Source organism: Poecilia reticulata, chromosome 16, assembly GCF_904066995.2.
Source record: "Poecilia reticulata chromosome 16, P_reticulata-male-v2, whole genome shotgun sequence".
Classification (NCBI taxonomy): Eukaryota; Metazoa; Chordata; class Actinopteri; order Cyprinodontiformes; family Poeciliidae; genus Poecilia; species Poecilia reticulata.
In genome coordinates, this window is record NC_088845.1 from 4,092,277 (window position 1) to 4,119,122 (window position 26,846).

Consider the following 26,846-nt stretch of genomic DNA (forward strand, 5'->3'; position numbering starts at 1 on the left):
TATGTAGTCTCCCAAACTTCTGCATCCAAACTTTAACTATATTTACAAAACCAAACAGCTGGTTTTTTAGTTTTAAGGGTTTTTCTTTATTCAAATTAAAACAAAGGAAAGATCCTTATAGTCAAATTAATTCAACCAGAGATTAATTCAAACGTTACCAATAACTGGTCACCTCAAGGCTGCCTGCCTGTCTGTGCAGTCGCCAAACTTTCTCTGTGGAGAGCGAATGTTGTGGCTCTTAGCTGTATAAATAACCAACAATTAGGCTTTTTTTATCTAGTGGACTTTTGCTGATTAGTAGATTATTGTCAGCTGCAGACAGCAACATCTTCCCTTTTTGTTAAAATCAATTGTATGTTATACCTACTAATGTTGTAAATTAGTTTTTAACTTGTTATCCAAGTACTCTGACATAGTGTGTCTGTTATTTTCAAGGTTAGCATATAGTGAGGATTTCTACTGGCCTACGCTTGGCTACAAGTCATTACATAAAATGTGGCTTTTTAAAAAAAATGTTTGTTCAAAACTGCATTATGTTACCAAAACCATGAAATGTAAGCATAACATGCTCTGGATTATTCAATCATTTGCTGAATTGTAAATAATCTTTTACATTTCAAATCACTGATTTCAATCTGGACACTTTGTAATTCCAGTTCATAATTATGCAGATAAACAATAAACTTTTGTAAATGATTGTGTTTTGCTTTTTCAGAGATGATATTTCTTCCAGGGTTTAATGACCATGAAACTGACTTGTTAGAGAAGATGTTTTCTTACCATACAAGATGGAAAGAGCCCAGAGACAATTATGTGTTTCTGTTTATACCAAGCTGAGATGAGTGGAACGAGACAGGAGAGAGAGACAAATACTGAGAGCAGAAATAAAATAGTTCTGGAGAGAGCATGGCATGATTTTGATGTGAAGGAGCTGTAGAAAATCAGAGAGCCACCAGAAAAAAACAATGTTTGAGCTGCAGAAATGATGAGAAGCATGCGGTGCGACAAAAGGGTTCCAACGTGTTAATGAGACAGGCAAACACACCAACGACAGCAGACAAGACACACTTCACAGGTAGAGGCAGACACTGAAAACATCAGAGCCGACCAAAACAAAACTTCCTCCCACCCTTTCTCTTCACTAAACCTCGCTGTTATTTTCCTCTGTGTGTCTGTGTCTCTGCAGCTAATGGCTACATCAGCGCCAGGGCCTCCCCGGGCCTCCTGTCCGTATCCAATGGCAACAGCCTGGGAAAAGTAGTCCCGGCAAAGTCCCCACCTCCACCCAGCCCTCAGTTGGTCAACAGCCGGAAGCCAGACCTGAGGGTCATCACTTCACAGGGTGGAAAGAGCCTCCTGCAGCTGGTGAGGAGAAAAAGACTCAGACTGACCATTTAAATCTAAACTACTAGTTTTATGGTACCGGAGGATAACCTCCAAATGACCTCCAAATCCACATTGGGATTCTTTATCCTGATACAAATTATTTTATTAAAGAACAGTTTGATAGATGATTGAAAACCAAAAAATATCAGTCATGTGTGAGTGAGAAGCTTCTCAGTGCATCGAAATAATGACTTTAACTTGTATTACTCTTAACTAGGGCTAAAGCTAACGACTATTTTAGTAATTGAGTATTCTGTTGAATACTCCGAAGATTAATTAAATAAATTGATTAAAAAACATTTACACATTCTGCAGATTTTTTATTTTATCGCTTATCTTAGACAATATTTTTGAAAGAATAAAATAAACATTAAGCATACAGAAAAAAAAAAGTTTTCAACTTAAATCTTAAATACATACATTTTTGGTACAGTTTTGGGCTAATTACTGTTGTTCTTACAGCAAATGGCATATCGTAGAGTCACCATTTAGTTAACTATTTTTTGATTACTGAACTCTTCATAATTAATCTGATTAATCGTTTCAGCCCCACTCTTGACAAACTCACCAGTGATGTTCTATATAATGCAGTCTTTCCTATTTTGTAAGTGTGTTTTACTGCTAAGAAAGCTGTAATGTTTATTTGCTTCCAAGAATACATCTGATTTGACTCATACAGCTATGCTGTTCAATAAAGTCATGCCTTGCTCAAGCTGTGTTCTCGCAGCTTTGTGTTGATGATTAGAGCCAAAAAGCAGGTGCATTATTAGTCATGCAAGATGCACAGCAATCTTATGATTCTATGGAAGTAAATGTTTCATAGTCAGTGGCTGTTGAGGAGGGACCACTCTGCTGCTCAAAACAGACAGAAAGCAAAATGTATCTATTTATGTCCTTTCTGAAAACATCTGGAGAAGAGTTAAGAAGTCATATTGGACTGTTCCAGTTACAATAACTGAGGAGAAGACTCTGTGCTGTAACACTCTGTGCTTTACAGGGGAGTCAGCAGGAACAGGAAGGCTACCTGGATTACAGAACATTTCTATTTTCTATTTTTTTTTTTTTTATCCTTTTAAGCTTTCAACATCTTCTTTGCCACCCAGAATATTAGATTTGGAAATGTTAGAAATCTGTTGGTAGAAAATAAAGATTGATGCCAAGTGTGGGACTGGTAATGCTAAAAACTGTTTTAGATAATATTAATGTCATATGTTTGTGTCTTTGTTTGTTCAAAGTAGTCAGGCCGTCTTAGCTCATGAATAATTAATGAGCATTCACTGTTGAAATGCTTGTTCAATTACAGTGTTTATGACTTAGCTGCTGAACGCTGTGGCTTGTTAAAACACTTTGCAAATGGTTTACATCCCAAACACCAAAATGCTTTTTTTCAATTATGGTTACATTCTGAAGTACATACTGATCCCCGCCCCCAGCCTCTTTAGCTCAGGGTTGACAGCATGTACACATTGGGACAGTGCGTGTTTGTTTAGGAAAATATATTAGGGTTACAGCTAATAATTATTTACTAAAATACAATGCTATCAATTTTTCTGATGATTAATTAATTAATTTGATAAAAAATGTGCATATTCTGCAGATTCTCCATTTAGTCAATTAAAATTCGGTAACATAGCATTCCTTTAGGGTTAGGGAAAAGACTAAGGAAAATGGGGTTTAATTGTTATTGACATTTTCAGCTTAAGATACAGAAAAAAAATTGAAGCAATTAACTTATACAACTCCTGGACCAAAACCAAATATTGGTTATTAAAAAGCTTTATGGATCCAGCTGTTTAAATTCAGATATTTGAATCAGACCTTGTAACATCTCAAGTTAATGATTAGTGTGTGCAGCTGTTGTATTTTTTTTATGTGCAGAAGGCAGAGAAGCTCACCTGATACAGAAAGATATGAACCTTCAGCACTCTGTCTCTCATGTTTACTGTGAACGTCTAGGTGACGTTTTCAGCATAAAGAGCAAAAAAAACAAGTTCCACAGGATAAAATTCATTTTCACCAGCTAGCTGCATGAAACACCACCTTTACTGCCCTTCTTTTTATCCAGCTAGGATACATTTTGTTGCTAATCCAATTTAATAAGTTGCACACATGCTTTTGTGGCAGTGTTTGAGCATTTTTGTGCAGATAACATGGGCACCTGCTATCAGTCCGTTTACATTCATATGGCTAAAACAGGTTGGGCAGATTTTAGAACTTGCATTTGAAAACAGGGAAGAAGATGTTTTTCTTTTTCAATGTTTCCTGATTATAGGAATTATTTCATGCTGTGTAAATAATTTGTAATATATTAAAGTAAAATAACATTTTCTGATCAGCCTGTGTTTAAAGAACCAAAGCTTCTTATACATTTCTGTAGATGTCTTTTAGATTACAGGATGTTGTACGTTAGAGATTTCTTCACACAGACTCCTCTGAACACAAAATGAATTTTTATCAGATTTCCTGAAAGTACAGAGTGTACAAGTCAACCTGGCATGAGAAGTGAAACTCGCAGTGTTTACAGACTAACTTATGCCGACTTCTTAGGATGTTTAAAAATATTTAATGTTTCTGCAGTCCAGAATACGGATCTCATCATTCCTCCTCAGATTTCCACCATCGTTTTGCAGTTTTGCAGAGCCGCAGAGCTTGGGAAAACAGAGGCCCTGTTTTCATGCAGAGTTGTTTATATCACGAATAGTTCACAGGAACTTAACGTCCTCTGTTTCTTTTACCCCTCCCTCCCCGCCCCTCGTCTTCCACCGACCTCGCAGACAGAGGAAGAGCTGGAGTTGGTGAGTGAGGTGAATAGACTTTAAGAGTTTCAGCCTCGTGGATGTGGTGTCAACCTCTGTGTGATCTCACTGAGCATGAGTGTGACACCGTCAGCAGATGCATCCCATCAGGGTTGGCCAGGCTGCGAAGGCAGATGAAGGAAAGGCACTGGAGCATCAGAGCAACACCCTAACAGAGAGACAATCACCTGGTTGCTTCAGTTCATTTCTGAAATTTTGAGGGGCCAAAAGCTTCTGCAGGTTCATCCTGCTGGTATCAGTAGCTACACGAATCAGGATGCTAAAATATGTCCTGGGTATTTGATTTTAACATTTTATCTTCAACTATAAATGGACAAATTTCTAGGAAAAGGCAAAAAATTGTTGCCACCTTTGATAAAAATGTATAAAAAGCCTTAAAAAATTGATTTTTGCATTTATTCTCTAGATTTCTGGGTCCCCTATTGGCCTTTGTTCTTTTTAGCTAACTTAAGCAAGAAACTGGATTCAATGACTGGGAAACTGCATCTATGTTGATTTGACCAAATAATTTGGAAAATTGTTCTACTGAAAGATTTAATGTTCTGCAAAAACACCAAATGTTAATGGGTAACTCATCATGTAACTATCATAGTACATTTGAAAATAAAATGGTAACTTTTCAGCAAGATTTAGAGACACAGTCTAGAGACCCGTTTTCTGACACACTACCTGATGTTGATTTAAAAATAATCATGATCCCTTGCTGTCTAATAAAGTTCCAAGGGCCAAAACCTTGTCACTAAGTGAAAACAGGAAAGAGGATCTGATAAAACTGCTAAAACAAAACCTAAATACCGACTATGACTCAAAACAACTGCTGCGAATATATATATATATATATATATATTATTTTTTTTTTTTTCGTTCGGATGAACAAATGGTCTGTTCAGGCAATATCCTTCATTTGAAAACAATCCTCAATTTTATTCATTCTTCTGTTTTAGAAATGATAACAGCTCATTTATATTTTCCAGCAAATTTGATCAGAAATCCCAAATGAATATTTATGTTGCGGCAAAGCTCGGGGCACATTTGTGCAACCCAGTGACTATATGGGAGGAAACGTTGGGGGAAGTGGAGCAACCAGCTGACTCTGTGCTGTGTGTGAAAGCTGCTCAGCATGTGCATGTTTGGTTTCATCCGAGCGTCTCCGCTCTGAGGATCAGAGAGAGGAAAGCTCCCAAAGTCTCCAACCTGGAGCGCAGATGGACATGTTAGCCTCAGATTCTCTGACCCCATTCAGTCCTACCCACCCACACACACACACACACACGCACACGCGTGCGCATGCATGACGTTTCTCTGCACAAATATACACACCTCAGGACAAAAACTCACCGCACATTGTGCATTTTTTCCTGCCATACCTGCCTGCTCACATTTTATTATAGAAAACTCTCATCCTCTCACACACATCTACACACACACCCATCCCCACTCATGTCCTACTCCCGTCAGCCTTGGCAGTGCATGCTTTCCGAACAGCATGACGCTCCTGCACGCCCCTACCTCTCATAACACCTTCCACCCTGGCTCTACATAAAGCGAGCGCCGGGTCCTGGCGACAGGCGTTGCCGTGCCAACGCCACCTCAAGATGCGAGAATTTTCTCATCTCGCACCACGATGTTAAATTGTCGCTGGAAAGTTGAACACCTCAGGGAGAAGGGAGGTGGCAGGATTCTCTTGCAGAGAGTGAGATGTATCAGGATGTGGCGTGATGTTGAGCACATCTGCCCAGTACACGCATGAAGTGATTTGTTAATTAGAATAACTCGGATATCAGGATTTTTCTTGGTCTGCTAAGGAAAACTTTGAAAAATGTAGAAAAGAAAAGCGAGTGCATAACAGAGTTCCTGCATTTCTGTTTGTCCAAGCAGAGGGTGTAATGTCTTTATTATTTCAGCTCAAAGTAAAGCAGGCTGTGTTTACAGTGAAATATTTCAGTGGTAACTAAATTGTTCTCGGTCACATTGCAAGGTTTCTGCATCGCCTGCGCCGCACAGTGGAAGCCACATGCTAACCATTACCATTATTGCTGTTGAAAATGGATGAAGTCATGTGCTCTGAACTTCTACAGTCCGTCCATATAAGGACAAAAGGCCTGATTTCTTGTGGAAACAGATCAGATTGTTTCACAACACAGAGCCAGAGCTCTCAGCCTACCGAGCCTCGCAATGCATTCACACAGCTAGAACCTTTTTTACAAACTTTCACTGCATGTGTTGGGATTTTGTGGGATAGACCAACACAAAGTAGAGAATAGCTATAAAATGGAAGACGTAACTTGAAATTTGAAAGATTTAAAAATGTACTGTGCAATAAAAGATCTTGGTAACCTGTTAGAGCATGCAAATATATTAAGACTGAGGTAGAAGTTCATTTTGCAGAAGGGCAAAATCCCTAAATATACAACCAGATTTACAAAGAAAGCATATTTTCTGGCACTTCACACAATCTGACTGAGTTTGAGTTATAAAGCAACAAACAGTGGGCAAAAATATCAGTTTCTGGGGATCGAAAGACTGGAACCTGCAAATGTATGCCAGACTTTACTCATTTGCATTAGAACAGTGTGGAAAACATATTTCATTTAGTTCCACATCACACCACGTTTTGCTGGTTTGTCATGTAATATCCACATAAACCTATTAAAGTTTGACAAAATGTGAAAAAGTTCAAGGGGTATGAATACATTTGGAAGGCAGTATAGATCCACAGGAAAAATTTTTTGATAATCTCAGTCAGGGGGGTTTAGATTCTTTGTATGTTGGATTCTCCCTCAGATGAAGTTACATCAGAGCAAAACTGCCACAGGAAATAATAATTTAGCATAAATTAGCTGCTCTGCACATAGAGGACACACACAAATTCTCATTGAAACTAGTTAGAGCGGTGAGGTCCTTTATAAAAGCCGTAAACTTTTCCTGCAGTCTTTATTAACTGACGTTCACTTTTTCTGTTTTCCCAGAATGCTCAGCGACTAGGTAGCTCGCAGGTGACTCAGCCACTTACAACTCCAGTGGTTTCTGTGGCAACACCCAGTCTCCTTGCTCCCTTCCCTGGCATGCAGACGGCCTACAACACGGGTGAGTGCCTGAACGCAGCGCGGCCCCTCCACACAGCAAGCCTGGGCTGAAGCCGTCGGTTTGCATCAGAGCCGGGAAAACTTTCCTGCCAACAGGGCTGAATTTAAAGTCACGGAAAAGATGCAGATTTAAGAAAAAAACAATACACTCTATTATTTCATGAAAACCCATTAAGTGCCGTGACGGGAAAGCTTGCAGTGTGGTGCCACAAACCACTATGAATATTCACTTTGTTCATTGTGTGAGAGCTTCTGGAATGATTCCACTTCAAAGGTTCACATTAATATGGATTAGCCATGATTAATATTGATGCAGCAGAAAGTTGTATGATGTAAAACAATCCCCCTCCTCTTCATTTCTTCTCTTCCTCTCTCTCTAAATGTCTTTTCTCGCATCCTTTAATCCCAGAGTACCAGCTGACGAGCGCGGATCTCACAGCCCTTCAGACTTTCACACCACCAGGGCTGGTGCCTGGCAACATGGCCGCCTGGCAGCAGCAACCAGTCGTTTCCCAGCAACAACAGCATCAACAGCAGCAACAGCAGCTGACACTGGCGTCACTCAATAACTTGGTGTAAGTCCCGTTTTAATACCCGTGACGTACTTCTTAGAGTGATTTGGTAATATCCTGGTGATTAACCTTCACACCCCCCCCGCCCCCACCTGAAACAACTGATCCACAAACCTTTTACTGAAGCAAACACTCCAGCTGATTCAGTAAAGCAACTGAATTACACCATACATAGAAAAGCTGTGGCATCACCCCAGCTGCAGTTCATTTATCTTGTGGTGACCTAGATACCCCACCTCCTTCCTCCATGAGCCGTCTCCCTCTGCGGTCCCGGTCTGATTTAGCTGCTGGTACGGATGCTACAAGCTGCGCTACCAGCACAAGATTTCACAGTCCAAAGAATGGACCATACTCCTGCTCAGACATTGTGTTGTAACTAAGGGAGTCTGATGTTGAGCTTAATTGAAGTTTATCCTGGAGAAAAGGATGATATGACAATGACGACCTCAGTTCACTGTAGTTTTGATTTACCTGGTTTTAAGTTGTTACTTCTTCTGAGTCTTGTGTTCATGAATCACCAAATCTACTCAGACTATTGTAAACAATTATTTTAGTAATTGAGTAATCTATTGATTACTGATGATTAATTGAGTAATCACATAAAAAAATGCCCACTTCTGTAGGAGCTTCTTCAGTTAGTTAAAGAAATATGAGAGAAAATACTGGAAAAAAAAAAAAACAGTTCCTTTTGGTAACAATAAAACATTTTGTTACTTGAAGTACTATTTGGTTCAAAAATGACTTTTAGACTCAATTTTCAAGTATAAAATAACTTTTGTAAATGTAAAAAGAGATGAAACATCAAACATTTCACATTAACTTTTAAACATTATAAAGCAAACTCATATTGAGGGATTGGATAACACAGCCTTTTAAATGACGCTTCACTTTCAGTCCTAAGTTTGAAGTATGAAAAAGTTGGGGGGGGGTTTCACATCATTATTCTTCTAGATCAGCATGTAAATGCAATGTTAGCCAAAATGTGCCCCATGCGAGATTTTATACTCACAATCACAGATAAAAGTTGATCTTTTGCGGAGGAAACAAAAATGTTGCCTGTTTGCAAACACAAACGAGTTTGATGCATGTAGTGGACGTTTCCTGTGGAGGTGTTTGAGGACGCACTGATCTGTTCCAGGTCCATTTAGTTTAAAGTGATTACACACATGGGATACTTGTTGTCTTTTTCTTTCTTGTCAACACTTCTTTCTGTCCCTCACTCTCTCCCTCTATATAGCTGCTAATAGCACTTAGCATTTACAAACAACTCATTGGTGGAAGTGAGAGCGTTGTGCAACACAAATAATCATCCAGCTGGCAGTGTTATTGGATTATTTGATGACTCGTTACAGTCATTTCAGATAAAAGTAAAAGTAATCAAAGGTTTTACTAACATTTTAAACATTGCGTTATAAAAGTAGAAGAAGCTCAAGGACAACTATAGTTTATACCATAAAAACTATTTTCTCATCTAAACAGCAAAAAAAAAGTTTAAAGGTTGGTTTGACTACATTATATTGATTGATAGAGCATCCACTCTGTCATCACATCACTTGCAGCCACTGGTTTACGTTTTACTTCCTGTTTGTCCTCCCTTGATTTCTTCATCCTCATGTTGGGACCAGTGACAGATGACTGCTTTTCTAGTTATACAGCTAAAGTCAGGTGAATGACTTACGAGCAAATGGAGAAAAGCAGCTCAGTGTTGCCGTTTTTCTCACAAGTTAATACACTCCTCACACACATGGAGTGTACAACAGCCTGACAGACGAAAATAACCTAAACAATTTCCAAAACGGATGCATCACAAACCCGGTATCAAAGTGTCTTTTCCTTGCATTTGTGTGTTGGATGCGATGCCTGTTGCTCCACCGTGTCTGTTCTCTTTTAGTTCAGTTGAAAGCGAAACTCGTTTTCCCCCTCAGAGATTATGGGATAATTAGATTTGTTCCAAGAGTTTTTCTTTTTTTTTTTTCCCTTTTCTGCCACCTAAAGCTTAGATCTGAAGCTCTTTGGAAGTGTCACCAAGAAAGAGGGAGCTGCTTCATTATGACAGAAACAGCACCTCGCTCGGCGGTTCAATGAAAGGCGTCTCTCTGTGCTGCTTTCAGTCCCCAAAACTGAACCTGGGCGCAGCTGTGCACCAGCGACACGCGCGCCGCATCAATTTTTTATTTTTATGCCATTTAGCTGTCACTCAGCTGACAGACATGAGATTCAACTGCTGGGATACATGTGGGCCTCACATTCCTACGCTGGCACAACTACAGGAAGGCTGTAGATGTAGCTTTAGCTGTCAAAGTCAGTTAAGGAGATAAAAAGAGGATTTGATCTGCCGTATAGAATTTGATGTTTGATATTTCAGGATGGTCTCAGCGCTGGTGTTCACATGAAAAGACACTTTAAGGTGAACAGGTTTAAGCGCGTTTTTAAGTCTTTTTGGAGAAATATTCCAGCTTTTTGTTTATTTTAGAGACAGCATCCAGGCAACAATACGGATGAAAAAAAAGGCGAGAAAAAATTGTTTAAGAAAGACACAAGGCTGTCAGCTGGAAGATGAATTTATTGTTCTGTCTGACTGCGAACAAAAGTAGTCCATGAAAATATGCTAATTGTTGTTTGTTACAGTCTACAGCTGTGACTTCAGGGGGTTTGCATCTTATAAAACAACAAGATTATAGTTAACAATCTCCCCCAGTTCATTTACATGTCATAGTGCCATGTGAATGTTAACAAATGACCAGCCAGACTTGATGAAATCCCTCTGCAGCCAGATCAGACCAGTCATTTCAGCATCCTCACCTGATCATCCAACAACTGCCAGACTCGAAGCAAACTGTGTAAAAAAAAAATCTATTTCAGCTTGAACCATTACCACTGCCTTCTCACAGATTATTATTTGTTAAAAAAACTTCTGAAAAAGTATGTTATTGCAGAAACATATTACATTGAAATCAATCTAGAACCAACCTTTCATGTTCATACATTTATAAGGTAATGGAAAAAATCTAACATAAATAAATGCTATTTTGTTAATCAATTCTTCCACAGTTAGTGGCTCGCTTAACAATTCCTAACAGTAGCTTGATCTGGAGCACTTTTTAATGTTTGTTTCTTTAATAGGTTGATTAAATCATCTAGGAATGTTCTGGGGATTTGTCTCATCCACTTTTCAAAATTGAATAGAAAAGACAAAATGTTAAGTTAGTTTTTTATTCAGGGAAAAGTTACAAGTAAATAGCTGCTGGTCTGAACTTGCTGTCATCTACAGTCAGGGCAAAAATTACTAGTTTTAAAATGACATTTATTTCTTATAAGTTAATGCACAGAATCATTCTCCATTAAATATTAAAGACGCTTAGAGTGAGAGCTAAAAAGTAAATATTGACTGAGGTCAAGAACTTTTGAGAATTTTTTGAGCTTTTTAATGCAAACTGGTTCCTGTTTGCAATGATGTTGCCCCCTGCTGGCTAATAGATATTGTTTGTTTTAAGTCTTTAGGGAAGTCTGATATCTGCCTTTGTAGTTGGACATATAAGAACACCCCTGAAGCTAAAAAACAAGCTCAGCATCCAATATGGCTGCTGCGCATAAAAGCACTCAGAAAGTTGCAGACATAAACTTTTTATAAGCACCTCAGACATTTGTTTCTCATTAAACATTAAACCGTCAGTGCAAGGAGATTACAAACTTTTTGTCCAGTTCTTTTTATCTTTAACACAAAATGTAACAGAATATATTTTTATTACATCACTAATGGTATTTAGTGCCTCAATAATCTGACTTGCTTTTCTGATTTTCATTCAGAATGCACTTTACATGGAAATGATGTCATTTCCAGGTCTGACCTCCAACGCACCGTTATGCACATTTGTGGCATGTCACTTTTCAGAAGAGTGTTAATGTTAAACTTTTATATTGTATTTGCACAAAAATATAAATTGATATAAAATACTTATTTTAAGAAGTTAATATGCAAACCTTTAGCAAAGTTCTGATTGCACTGAAATTCAAGGAATGATTTGCATCTGACTTTATATTTTGGAATGTTACCACATTAGCTCATACTTTCCTGTGCAAATGAATAAAATATAAATGTTTATATGTATTATAATTGAAGACAATGTAGGAGTCCCACTTCTTTATAAGATTTCTTCTGGGAATCTAACTGAAACATGTGAGCAATGAAAACAGACACAGTTTCACTGAGTAAACATGATTTAAATTTTAGCCATCATCATGCAGCCCAGATGCTGATTGTGGCAGCGTTTCAGCTCCTGCAGGTTTGACTCTAGAATCAGCACCAGGCAGGATCACTGAGCCATGTGTGTGTGTGAGTGTGTGTGAGCAGGATAACAGAATTGCTGTCACTGAAAACAAGGGAGCACCACAGAAATGTGGGAATCTTTCCCAGCACACCAAACTGTTCTCACAGCACCGCGGAAAATCGTGCTGTCCTAGGACAGCATGGGCAGACGTGGGCACCAGTACAGCCCAGACTGCTTCTGCTTTGCTTCTGATTTCCTCACAGTGTGGCCTCGCAGCGAGCAAACAAGCCCTCCCTATCAAATGGTGATTGACGGCTTGGCTGCCATTCCTTGCCTTTGCTGTCGTCTACACTTCTCCTCGCTGCAGGCGCCACAAGGAAATGATTTCTGTCATCTTATTTTCTCCCATCCTTCCCCCTTTTAATCATCCAGCACTTCCGTTTTTCCCCCTCTCATTTCCGTCCCCTTTATCCAGGCTTAGTTAATTCGATGTACACCTGTTGACTCTCAGCTTCCTCTCGACTCCTCAATCTAAATGTTAATGGATGAACTGCTGCCCTGCAGAGCTGCATTCACAGCCAGTTTGTACATTTATAGAAATGCCTGCTGGTTACTAGTTGTTCCAGCTCAGATTATATGTGTTCTTTTTGGAACTTCACTGGGTGTTTCACTATGGGAATCGCCTCAGCGTGACGCTGGTTCTGTTATCAAAGAACCAGGGATTACGTTACGTAACCCAACGTTTCATATTATTAAATCTACTATCAGGTGAAAAAGACCAGGACAGCCAATTAAATAGTCAGCTTTTTAATCTAAAATATTTATTTGTAAAGCATGTTGGTTAATTACACTTAAACCTTCCACAAACCATGACGTTTTCTCTTTTTTTCATCCAATTTTAGTTATTTTTTTGTATAATCTTTTTTTTTTGTTTCTTTAAACTGACGATGTCATATGGTGTCTTATTTTTTTCACTTGGCTGTATTATATTAAGGTATAGAGCTGAACATTTATTGCATTCTGCCGTACAAAATCGTAAATATGTGTTTCCTTTGAATTATATGTGACGAACCGACATTTGGAAAGTATCATAAAAATTAAACATTCATTTAGTTTTTATTGCAGGTACAGCTGTAAATCTTTTTGGACATGTCTTTTATAATATATTTGTCCATTTATGTTTTTCAAAATAGTTCAGTCAGGTATTATAGAGAGGTTCTGTAAATGTTTACATCCTGCCCACAGACTCTCAGACAGACTTTGGTCTGAACTTTTACCTGCTCTGGATGCGTTTTAAGCCAAAGCATTTCATTCTAGCTCCAAGCTTCGAATGCAACTTTCTAATCTCATCCTGCTTTAAACTTCCTCGCTGACTGAGCTGCTGTGTTCTTCATGATGGGTTTTTGTTCACTGTTTTTTTAACAAACCTTTGAGGCCAAAAACAGAACAGCTGCATTTATACTGAGATTAATTTACACATAAAAGGGCTGTGTTTATTCTTGATCCAGAATTGACGTAGATGCACTAAAATAAATAAGTATGATTTTACATGCGCACCAGATTTTTTTAGACTTCTAATCAGAATAAAAAATAAAAACATATTAATCATTAAATTCTTCAACGTCACAGTTGGGAACTGCTCTGTATGGTTTATCACATAAAATCCCAAAAAAGTACGTTGATTGTAATCTTGACATGTTGTGAAAATTTTGAAGGGTGTGAATACTTTTGCGATGCAATGTGTGGATGTATTATGGGTGTTTTGTGTGAGTGTAGCTTGTTGAGGGGAGTAAAAATGTTTTACTTGAAAGGAAATGTGTATTAATGTGTGTCTCACGATTCCCTTTAACCGAAGAAATGTGTTCTTTATGCAGCTTTTTTCTCTCTGTATGTTCCTCCTCTCTTTCCGTTTCTTTTCTAAGTGACCTAAATGATGAACGTTTGCAGAGTTATAATAGCTGTCGGCTATCCAAAGCTGATGGGCAAAAAGCTCTTAGAAACCTCTGCTTGCCAGAGCTGAGAAGGTCTTTGTCCAGAGATTAATGGTTATTTTTTCATAGAGCATTTAGGTTTTTAAAGGCTAAGCAAACTGCAGGATCAAGGAGAGTTCAACCATAAAATTATTTCATCAGAAGTTCTCCAGTCAAAAAGGACCAAAGACAAGTTTCTGTAAATTAATGAGGACCGTCGTTCAGAGCTTCTTTACGACTCATCACACTTCATGAAAAACCAGCTGCGTTTTGTTACTGGAAGAGAAAGTAAACAGGCACTGCATGTGAATAACTATCCAGCTTTCACACTTCCTACTGTACACAGCTCTGCCTCTAACATCTCAGCTTGACTAAAGCAGCTGTTAAAGCCTTTTTGTTGTCTAGTTTCTGTGTGAGGACTGACCAGGAGCGGCCTCTGATCCGTCTCACTGTTTCCCTGCTGTTACAGCTTTCTGAAAACTGCTTGTCTTCTGTGTTTTTTTCCCACCTCCCTCCACAGCTTGGCTTCTCAGTCCAACTTTCTCTTGGGCAGAGAGGAGGGCCTCTGCTGGTACTGTACTCTCTACTCTCAAGACACACAGCTTACAGCATGTCTCTTTCCTAAAATATCTGCTGCATGATGGATCCTTTGCTAAAGACTTGAGATTTTAAAACTGCATTAAAAATAAGATGTTATGGCAGGTAATGAGGAAAAATAAACAACGGATATTTCCATCATTCTTCTGATGGTATTTTTGTTCATCCAACTGATTAGTAGCTAAGTTAATATGGAAAAGTTTGATTGATCTCAGTATTTTGTACTTTGATTCTTTTTTAGAATTAATTATTGTACAAGAAACCATAAGAAAATGTTACAAAAAAATAGTAACTCTCATAGGCAGAGCAAAGAAAAAAGAAATGCATATATTATGTTCAAGATGCATATTGATATTGCGCTAAGAAAATTATGATTGTTCAGGGTTTAGATGAATTCAGGGCAACAACATCTCTCTGGTAGAAACTGTTTTTGTTGTTAGATGGTCAACACCGGCAGAAATGTCATCATTTTGTCAAATCTCAAAGAGTCCACAGTGCCTCTTTGTTGGTGAAAGTATGCAGTTGACCTTCTGCATTGAAAACATGCAAATTGTGCTCAATACACATAACTTGATGCAATCCACACAAAAAGTAGTTTTTCTTTTCCTTTTATCATGAAATGTTTGTTTTCATTCCTTATGGGTTTTTTTTTTAGATTTAATCTTTTATGTGGCGCATGCAGTAGAAAGCACATTCTGTTGCTGTAATTGAAAAGCGCATCAAAATTTAGATTAGTCTGCTGAGGCCAAAATTAAAGTGATTTGCTTGTTTTAACAGAATGAGATATTTTTGCATATTTTTATAGCATTTTCATGAGTAAAGAACATTCACAAACATCAAAGTTCCATTATTGAGAAATTACTAAATTTCCTCTATTCACATTTTGAAGAATAGCCAAAAGAAATGGCACAGAAAATCATGGTTTATCGATAAAAGTTCTGATTATTTAAAAAAATGTTTTAATCTCTTTTTAAAGTTCTTAAACTTTTAAATATAAAAAGCGAAATAATTTAAAGAAATCTTTAAAAGCCATTCATTAATTTTGCACAAATCAATGATTTATTTTCAAATGCATTTTTTTTCTTTCCCTACTGAACAAACTAAAGTTTTTTTTTATTGTTACACCAATAAAAGACACATTTATTTTATACAAAAATGTAGCTGTAGAAGAATCTGATTAGAGCCACATTTCATAAAAGAAAAATTATTTCTCAGCAAAGCAGAGTATTTTGGGAAACCACGGCAGCAAGTGCAACTCAACACGCCTCACTATAACTAAATGTCTGCTTCTGGCTGTGCTCACTGTGTTGTTAATGTTCGTGGAGGTGGGGAGGTGGGTGGAAGGGAGGGGTTAGCCTGCCGCTCTCACCTTCATCACTGTCACTGGCCTGCTGACTCGGCCATTTTCACTCGCCTCAGCATCGGCACCCCAGTGGCACCCCCATCTATCTACCTGCACACGCCGGAGCCGCGGTGCACAGGCTGATGAAGTGGGCACAGGAAGAGACAGAGTGAGCCTCGCTGCCACACAGCTGTGTGTGTGTGTGTTTGTGTGCTCAGGAAAGAAGGAGCATTTATATGTAGGACGGCAAGAGTGCACAACTTTCAGCGTGTGTGTGTGTCTGTGTGTGTCAGTTAGAGGAAGAGGGCGAGCGCAGACCCAGATTGCCTGGAGGAGTGCTGTCTTAAAGTCCCCTCTCAGTGTGCCAGTAATTGTGCAAGATATATTGCTGCAGATGGCTCCTGATATGACATATTAGAACACACCCGAAGGGGCGAAATGCGGTAATTGGGAGCTTCGAATTGAGATCTACTGTGTCATGCTGTGGGAAAGGAGGAGATAGAATGAGCCCAATCCCTAAAAAATATATAAAAAAATCCTGTTTTCACCGACAAAGGCAGCGAACCCCAGTGCAGCGTCAACAGCTGGTGTCAGACTCTGTGACAGCTTTGACTTAGCCTCCAGCCAGTGGAGGAGGTGAAGGCTGAGTGTGAGAGTGGAGGGGCTGATCAAAGAGCCGTGGCAGGTAGACAGGAGGCGGGTGACACTTTGGAAATATTTTTGGCACGCCGTTTTTATCCCGAGCATCTTAGCAAAACGTGCGCTGAAATTATCATTAGAGCAGTTTAATCAAAAGCAGAATGGTTCCTCTTCAGGCTGCGATCAAACCGTTCAGATGTCAAGCACGATGTTGGTGCGACTCTTTTCTTTGTCCGGAAACACTGGTGGGGAAAAGTCTAACTTCTGACTGACGCTGCTGGGTTTAGCTTCTGTTAATTTAAAGATACTTTCTTAAGTTTACAGAAGGTCTAAAGCAGGGGTGTCAAACTCCAGTCCTCGAGGGCCGGTGTCCTGCAACTTTTAGATGTGCCTCTGCTGCACCACACCTGAATAGAATAATTAGGTCATTAGCAAGGCTCTGGAGAACTGAGGAGGTAATTAAGCCATTTGATTCAGGTGTTTTGTACCTGTGGCACATCAAAAAACTTAAGGGCCCCTGTCCTGCAGTCAACTTCTGACAGTGACCAGTCACAGTCAACTTCTGTGACTGGAGTTTGACACCCCTGGTCTAAAGGTCACAGATGGAAGTGAAACTCTGAAGGCTTCACACTGCTGACGGGCACAAGAAGTGCTGTTTCATGTGGTAAAACCTTTTGGCTCCTTAATTTAAGTCTCTCTGTTCAGCTTAACAAGCCATCAACTGGAAGATTGAACTTTTTCACCTTTTGTCAAACTTTAATATAGTTTATTGGGATTTGGTGTGATAGACCGCCACAGGAGACTTTGTATGTTTGTGAAGTGGATATCAGAATTGATTAATTGAGGCTGTTTTCATCCCATCTGACTGAGCTTGAATTGAATTGGTAAACATTTACCTCTAGATGCTCAAAGCTGGTGCCGACATGTTTCCCTTGCTGCTGTGTTCAGAAGATGTGAATACATTTGCATGTATTAATTTTCTAACTTGTATTTCTCCAACATTTTGAAAACCATCTATCCTTTTGATATTGATTCGCAGTAATGCATTGCTCTGTGTTGTCTTCTACAGAGAATCCTTGTAAAATGCATGAAGGAATGAAAACTTCTGTGAGAAAGAATAGACAAAAAGTTCAGTAAAAAATCAAAGTTTTATAACAACTTCTAAAATCTTTATAATCTAAAGCAAATCGAAGCATTTAACATGTAAATTAAATGCACAAACTGTATTCTAGAAGAAACTCTTGATCTTGTATACAGATTAATAAGCAAATATTAGAGAGTATGTAATGTGTCTATTACTGCAGTGAAAACTTTAAAGAGTTTTGCTACCTAACTTTATACAAAGGAGAAAGTAAACTTGACAGATGAACCCCAAAATGCAAGTGTTCACTTTGCAGCAAGTAAAGCAAGCAGAGAAATGAGGGGAAAACATGTGATCGTCAGCAGTTTGTGTTGCTGCGCTGATTGAACAGAATATAAATGCACTCAGCACCGATGCTCATCTTTAGCTGTGGAACCTGACAGCAAATCCAATATGCAAGAATGATCGTGCTGCATGGTGTAATGACTCTGCTTTTATGTTGGTCTCCTGTGTCCTGTACGTCTTTGCTCTCCATGTGCCGCGGTTTGCCCAAGCTTTCGTTGGCCAGGTTCACAGCTTTGCTCGGGTGTCTGGGGTGTTTCGTATTTGACAAAATGCTCAGCTTTTGCTAGCTGCACATTTCGGTGTTATGTCTATCTGATTGTTGATGTAAATTCATTCAGTCACTCTGTGGAGTTTTAAAGATGTTGGCTGGACTCTGTGTTTCTTCCATGTGATTTGTTTAGTGTTAAAGCTCCAGTATGTAACTTTTACAAAAATATGTTTTTTCCGTATTTGTTAAAACTGTCACCAAGTCGTGACAGTATGGTATGTTACAGATAATCTGTGAAAAAAGAAAAAAATGCACCACTCCTGGTCAAAAACAACCAATCAGAGCCTCAAGGAGGATCTTATTGCTGTCAGTCAACCTCCTGTTTGCTACTCAATGTGCTAATGGGGGAAAAACAACTCACTTTTACAGGAAAACATTCTTCTGCTGTCATCTATGGCTATGCTAACTAGCCTTAGCATTCATGGTAGGCTATGTTGAGGTGAGTCAGCTATAGCTTAGCAAAGATCAAGTGGGAGGAGTGAGCATGAGAGTGACTGACAGCACTAAAACCCTCCTCCTGACTGACTGGTTGTTTCTCACTGAGTGGTGCTGGGAGTACTGGGAGAGAGGCTTTCCATATTTTTTTAATTATTTTTTCCCCACAGATTGTGTCTTATACCGTCACAAAATAATAATTTTGACAAGTATATAAAAAAAGAACTATTATGTTTTTACATTTTTTAATAAAAGTTACATACTCCAGTTTTAAAGCCTGACCTTAACTCTAGTATGCAGTTATACTTACTGTGGCATCTCCACTTTCTCTGGTTTTTGTTTCTCCCTCCAGGTCAGTTGGCCCCGTCCCTCAGAGCACCGCACTCACAGTCAACACAAACCCCAATGTCAACATCAAATCAGAACCCGTCTCCCCAAACCGTGACCGCAGCACCCCCATTTCCACCGGGGGTCCAGTGTTGGGCGCAGGGCCTCATATCCAGGGACAAGGTCTGGTGTCCATCGCCTTCCCTGGCACACAGGGCCGCTCGCCCGTCGACAGCCTCAGCAGCAACGGCTCCTCCTATGAGGGCAGCGACAGGGACGATGGTGCCCAGGGTCGAGGCGGGGGGCAAGACTTCCACCACCAGGCGGCAGCCGGAGCACAGCAGTCCGCCATGGTCCTGCTGCGGCCCTCGTCAGCTGAGCCTCAGGAACAGGATGGGACAAACGTCAAGAGAGTGAGATTGGATACCTGGGTGACATAAAGGAGAACAGAGGGATGGACACATGGAAGGAGGAGATGTGTACTTGTGGCTTGTGTACATGCCCCCCACCAGCTCTTGACGCCCCCCAGTTTCCCCCTCTGAAAACCCACACAGAATTATACCACCATTGACCCAGTAACTTACTCTTCATGCAGGAACGTCATTCATGCACAACACAAGCATGCAAACACTGTCATGTTGCACATGTGAACACTGATGCTCAGTTGTATGGCGATGTGCGTTCGTGTTTGTACTTTGATGTACTCAAAACGTGAAAAGCCCCCAGTGGGTTGAGCCAACGATCCAGGGATTACTCATCAAACGAATTACCATGTTGGACTTGATCCAGCTGCATTTTTAGTAGGAGTGAGCAAGTACATTTTCAATCAGGCATAAAATTGGACTTTCTAACTACTTGACAGTTGTTGGCAGACCAGACAAACAAACCGGACTTGTTTCCCAGAATGCCCCGCATTCGATGTATGAATGGACCCACTCTTGCATCCTCACTCTTTTTCCACAGATGTTGGTAAAACATGACAGATTTGTGCTCTGAAAGTGCCACTGAAAACGTCCACATACGTCTTTTCTACACATCCGGCCGTCCACAGCTGCGTTGCCATCTATTTAGATTCTTGTTTCTTCGGGCGGTTTTGAACAGAGTCTCGTCCTTCTGTACTTGACTGTCCAGAGTTTAGATTAATTTTGGTTTTGGATTTGAAGACACTAAAAAAAAAAAAAGAAAAACATGCTTCTCTCCCCGGCCACGCTGGCAGCTCTGTCAACAATTTGGCGCCTTGGCCCTGAACATGAAAGTGGACCCTCAGGCCCTTGCTGAATCAAAACCATGCAGGCCAGCTATAAGACGAGGAGCATTATATGTCGCCGAGGTAAAAGACTGCTTTTCTTCGAATCAGGGATGAGCTGCAACAGCTCAGTGACAGTCTCATCGTTCGGCAAACATCGTGCCGACTACAGATGCTGAGAAAGTTACGTGTGTTTGGTGTGTGTGTGTTTTTGTGTATACGGGTTTGTTACCTCAACTGATTGTTGTTTCTTTCTTTTTAGGAAGTGATTTGGACAAATGTTCACTCTGAGTTTTATCCTTGAACACACAACTGCAATGCACACAGCTGAAATTATTTTTGTGGTAGCTGATGTTTAAAGTCGGGGAGGGATGTGTGGCACCGTGTATATAAGCAATCTGTAACCTTTGTGGCTTTTGTGTGGCAGGGATTAGGTGTTATGAAGGTTGAAATAAATAGGTCATTTACAAGTATATATTTAAACACCTTCAGGCGGTTGCATGGGCAACTCCGCATCTGAGGCTATGGACTACAGCAAACGACAGGGATTGTGTATATTTATATATAGGTATATATATATAAATATTATATATTCGGCAGGATATCCCTTAACGTAAGATTTAAAACAAAAAACAAAAAAAAAAACAAATGTTGATTCTCAGTGGATCGGTCAGTCTTTTTTTTAAAATTATTTATGCGTGTATATAAAGTGTAAAATGTGGATTAGCCAAGAGAGGGCGCTGTAGAGGAAGAAAGTAAAGCAGTGGCGACTCGGACTGTTTATGAGTGAGCAATGGACTCTGTCGCTGATGGAGTGCACTTTACATTAACTCCCACCTCCGACTCCTTCACACACCTGACCTATGAGCACACACTGATCACACGGGGCTGATACCTGGGCGTGCCGCACCAGACGCAGAAAACAGACAAATTTCAGTTTAGAACTTTTTAATTAAATGATGTTTTTAGTTTGTTTTTCTAGGATTTTTGGATTGCTTCCAATTTGTGAAAGTGTTCTATTTAAAATCAGTTAGGATCATGAAAAATATTACACCAATTTTAAAAAATAACATTATTGGGAAAAAATTGCATATTGCTTTAAAGATTTGTTAAAGGAGCAAAAATGAAATTATACAATTTCTCTTTGTCACACATCAGTAGGCGTGGACCAGGCTTAACACAAATATCCCCGTTTCTTAACAGAAATGGATGAAAATGTGGTTTAATTAATTTTTATTTAGAAATCAAAATCCCACCCTTATATAATGCATTGGACATGCAAATATATTAACATAATGATTATTTTCACATTTATTTCTGTAGCTTTAAATTTAATCCACAGATAAATATGAGTGACAAAACGGATAAAAGAAAATAAAAGTACCTGATTGAAAATCGGTGTAATTTATTGATACTTTTAGAAATAATAAGACTTCTGCTTTCCCATCCAGGTCTGAATTTGCACTCTATAATTGACTTAATATATTTTATGAGGTTCCATCTTATTTCAGGCGCAGTCAGGTAGCGAGCACAGCTGACTGGCAGCAACTTTATAAATTCAAACTGCAGAATTTGTTGTTATAAAACCTCTCGTCTTCAAACAACTATAAACCATCAGAACGTATTCATTGAAATGAAATATTTCATCCTTTTCATTCAACTGAAAAGGTTACTGAGCACATATCAAAGTTGAAATTTCAGCATTTGTTTTTTTCTGCATCAGCTGAGAAATTTTACAGTTGATTATGAACAAAACTGATCATTATGTAGTGTTGGTTATGCAATTATCCCCCAACCTTCAAGAAAAACCCGCACACGCGCAAGCATACAGATTGAAAAGATAAGGATGCTGAGGAAGTCCCTTAGATCTTTATTTAAGTTTGAGGTTTGTCTTTCTCTCCTACTTAAAGCCATGAATCTACATTTAGAGGACCTCTCCTTCGCCTGTCACTGGTTGGCTGTAGTTTTATACTCTGGAGAGTTTTAAAAAAATCACTTTGAAGGTAAAAGGATGTGAAGGAGGTCATTTTTGTATTCTATAAAAATGTCAAATGGTGATATTCGGGTTTAGTGGGTAGATTTTTAAAGCCGTGATGGTCAAAAGTGGAAGTTTGTGTATTTATTTTTCCTAAAAAGCATCCATTTGCTTGTGAAAAGCCCTGGGAGCTGAATTTGGGTATCATTTGATTTTAAGCCGGAGGGTTCAGAACGGCTCCTGATCTTTTAATGACTACCTCCCAAATCCTACGCAGACTTGTCAACTTTGGGCTTTACCACATCCAGGCCCTTGTCACCTCCCTCTCACCCCTGTCACTCACTCACCCAATTGGGGTTTATGTCCTCTCTGGAGGCTTAATCTCAAAATTGCACAAACACACACGGATACATCAATGGTCCATTGCACACACACACACACACACGCTCATCCTCTAGTTCTCTTCATCCAGATAGCGGGTCATGGCGCTGAGATGAAGTTGAATCATTTTCGGGGTCAGCTCGATGCCTCGGCCTCATCACGTTCTGCTCAGTTCAGAAGTAGGTTCTCATTTTCTTTATCTCTGTCTGTCACTCTATCACAGCTGCTGATCCTCTGTTTGACAAGTGTCAGTGTCAATAAAGCTTGTCAGAGTGCGTGGCAGAGTGAACATGCAGTAAATCCCCAGAGTGTAAACACTTTGACTGTTAAGACTGTTGTGCCCAGAGCTTCGAACAAAATGAACCAGAAAAGGCAATTTAAGTCTGAGAGTACCAGGTTTTTTTCCAAAAAGGTAACAAAGAGGCAGCTTTGCGACAGACCCGTAGGCCAACACTAGGGGTCGCTGTTATCGTAGAAAGACAATCGTGCTGATAAATGGTTCTTTCTCCCTCCCCTTCCCCTGACAAAGCGATACACGCCTCTGTATAATGATGTCTAGAAGTCTCACTGACTTTCCAGTGTTAACTTGTGCTGGTGACAGTCTGTTTTCTTGTTCTCTACAGATCGATATTATTACTATTATCATCATTACCGCAGAATTCACTGCAGGTAGATGTCATGATGATATGGAACTCTTGAGTTTCTTTGTGTAGGTTAGACATTTTGTTTTATTTTTTATTTTTATTTGATTTTATTCTATGAAAATATCTTATAAATATGTATTTCTGTTTTCTCTTTGGGTTTATTTTTGTTTTGTTTGTTTAAAAAGGGTGTTACTAATGTTGCACGATTTTTATGACCTGACACAACACAAGCGTGGTGAATTTTATTTTTTATTTTTATTATTATTAGTACAAAAGCGAGTGGGCTGCGACAAACCGCTTCTATGCTGCAGCTTTTGAGTTCAAGATACGAACTTGTCGGTCCACACAGAGGTGGTGGTGGGGTGGGGGGGCTTTAGGAGGGGCAGCGTGACACGTCTAATTTATTTCTGACCAGACACGATGATGTCAATGCATGGCCATGTTAAAAACAAGAGAAAGTGAATCATGTCGTAGGAAACAAAGTGTAATATTGACACAAACACACGTCACACAAGATGACATTTAAGAAAAGAAAAAAAAAGAAATTGAAGTAAAAGTTTTAAGTAAATTATAGCTAATATATTGTGTTTGGCTAGTCGGCTTTTTTGTTGTAAAAATATTTTTTGTTGTTTTTTTGGAGAATGATATACAATTTGTGTATATTTTCATAAATAAAGTATGCACTGATATGTTATTACAAATTCTATACTGCTTTTACAAAAAAAAGTGTTTGTTATTGTACCAAAGTATCCATTGGTCCCAGCTTACCCTCCTCCCCTTTTTGCGTATGTTTTACCGTATTTTATATATTAAATAGACAAGTTGACCTAAAGTCTGAGTTTGTCATTTGTTTTGAAAGTCAGGAGACATTTCCACAATTTGACCACTAGAGGGCCCTAAAGTGTCTGGTGTCGGTGATCATAAAGTGACGAATGGAAGGCTGTTTTTTTCTTTCTTTTTTTACAAATTGAAAGAAAAGTGCTAACCACAGTTAAATGAAATAACAATCTGGCAAAATGTTAATTAATGCAGTGTTGAAGTGGACAAAAATGTTCTCTACAACATACACAGATCAGTTTAAACAAATGTTTGTGGTTAGTTTTTGCAGTTAAAGGTGGTTTCACAAGACAGTTATGGTGACATTTCAGATGTCAGTCCTGGTAATTTATCTGACATTTTGACCTTATAAAGGTGACTTAAGTTTTCAATATTATACATAAAACCTGCAGATTTTATTGGATAAAATGTAGATGGTTGCTAATTTGTCTCTGAAACATCAGTTTTGTATTACATGCTTTTCATAGGCTAAAAAAATGGGAAAATTACTTTTTAAAAATGCGACTGATTGGGTTAAATTTAGATAAAAAGATCCTTAAATGATTAAAACATTTGATTCTTTGAATTCGTCACATAAGAACTGTTCTTTTAATAGTGATAAGATGGCAAGTAGTCTATTAAATGAAATCTGCTGTCAAGTTTTTCTTTCACTTGTGGAAACAAAGAAAAAAGTTCATGGCAACACATTTAACTGTTTAAAATAAAAAATGCATCTTTAATTTATATTGATAGTATTAGACCCTTTACTTTACCGTTACCTTAATAGTTGTGGTTACTGAGTACTGTGTAGACAACATTTTAAATATAAATTTAAGAGATGTATTTAAATTTTGTTCTCAACATGCTGGGAGTAAGACATGTTTGTCATGTTTCTCAGAGACAGATGCCTGCTTGATGGAGGATGTGGCACAAACGTGGCGACATCTTGGAACCGCTTGTCTTGACCAAATGCTGTCATAATCAAGTGGTTTTGTAACAGTTGTTCAACTCTTGTTTTAGAGAAACACACACACTCTTGTGACTCAGCAGGCTAATAGCTAAACACACACTCACTCACAGCTGAGTCAAAGTCACACTGGACAAGTTGGCCATTGTCTGATGGACAGCTGACTCTATTTCCTGCTGGTGAGTGTGGATAGCAGATACACTTTTCTTGTCAAAGCTTATTGCTTAGACATCAGTGAGATCAGCCTTGTCAGGTGTGTTTCTGTTGTGATCCTGTGTGGTTGCTATGAGACAGAGCAGTGGAGAGTTGGATGTGACCGAATGTCTTTCCCAGCACCGTCCTGCTATCTGGGCGTGGCATGTCTGCATCAAATTAGATTCTCTGGACTATGATTGAATTACGGAGAGGGCATCTGCTGACAGACACACACAGATACCAACCAGTGGAGGAACCAGGCCTTGCTGATTTCTAAAGTTTGAAGATAATATAGAGACATCATCATATGAAATGAAACAGCACATGGTAAAGCTTTAACCAACATGCATTTTAAGTGTTTTTTTTTTGTCGATCCATCATTTGTTGCTGATGTATTGGAGGTAATCACAGCCAAGAAGCTAGGTACATCATGTTGGAGGGAACATTTAGGGTTACATTTTCAAAGAGGGAAAAGCAACAAGGAACTAACCTGTGAGCCATTTGGCAACAGCAGGATCTGACAAAGCAATCTGCAAACTAGAGGCTAATAATGATGCTAACTCTGAAAATGACATTGCTCTTACTGCTGACTCTGAGGAAAACATAGCTGTTGCTGTTTCTGGTGATGATGGGGCTGCTGAAGATGATTTAGGAGGATATAATATAATAAAGTGCAGGATTAAGAGATGCTCTGGAGATGCAGAAAATGGTGATAATTCAGACTTTGGCATTCATGATGCCAGGCCTGGTAAGTATGCTATTGTTGCTGCTGCCTTTGAGGACTATGATGCTGAAGAAAATTGTGTTTAAAAACCATGGAGCTGCAGGAAAATGCTCTGAACAGGGCAACAATTGTAACTGGAGTTAATAGTGGAGACGACTCGGGGAAAGATGGCCCAAAAATAAGAACCAGAAAAAAAAAATCTAAATTAATCTCTGACAAACCTACAGTTCATGGCTCTGTGTAAGATCAGTCCAATATTCATAACTATAATTGAATGTGAAATTTTGGATTTTACATGAACATTTTCTGCATGGACAATTTTATGTCTCACTAACGAGTGTGTAACCTTTAGTACAGACACAAATATTCAGGTCACAGGTGTCCTCATGAAGAATCAGTCAATATTTCCTACCCGTGGATCATTACTATAGTCTCACTCATCCCTGATTTCTAAAAACAACTTGCAGCTGTCATTAGCTGATTGCACGCTGCAGTGCAACTCCTGTTCTATTTTAATACAACTCTGTGTCTGATAACTTCATTGTGTTGAATTAAAGTCAGATGCTTCAATCATCACACAGGACAGACAAATTTACCAATGGCAGCAATCAATAGACATAATCAACCAGCATGTTTTTGATTTTATTATTTTTATTCACTGTTATCTTGGAGACAAAAGGTTTCTTCTGCTAAAGAACATGTTTTGCTAAATAACTCAGATTTTACTTATGCATCGTCTATGGCTGTAAACTTCAGCTCACAACTG

At 39.0% G+C, this 26,846-nt stretch overlaps 1 protein-coding gene across 15 annotated transcripts in view; it reads left to right on the plus strand.

The window, feature by feature from the left end:
• mef2d (myocyte enhancer factor 2d) overlaps positions 1-24,210 on the plus strand; it is a 108,565-nt gene extending 84,355 nt beyond the window's left edge. For 5 of the 15 annotated variants that reach the window (XM_017309565.2, XM_017309561.2, XM_017309560.2 and 2 more), the window contains 6 exons: positions 1,187-1,365; positions 4,161-4,190; positions 7,172-7,289; positions 7,698-7,863; positions 14,619-14,669; positions 19,158-24,210. In XM_017309565.2, the coding sequence (XP_017165054.1) occupies positions 1,187-1,365; positions 4,161-4,190; positions 7,172-7,289; positions 7,698-7,863; positions 14,619-14,669; positions 19,158-19,572 (959 nt within the window). In that variant the 3' untranslated portion in view covers positions 19,573-24,210. The remainder of the gene's footprint in view (positions 1-1,186; positions 1,366-4,160; positions 4,191-7,171; positions 7,290-7,697; positions 7,864-14,618; positions 14,670-19,157) is intronic. The other 10 variants (XM_017309568.2, XM_017309564.2, XM_081597695.1 and 7 more) reach the window with 5 other exon arrangements.
• The last annotated feature ends 2,636 nt before the right edge of the window (positions 24,211-26,846 follow it).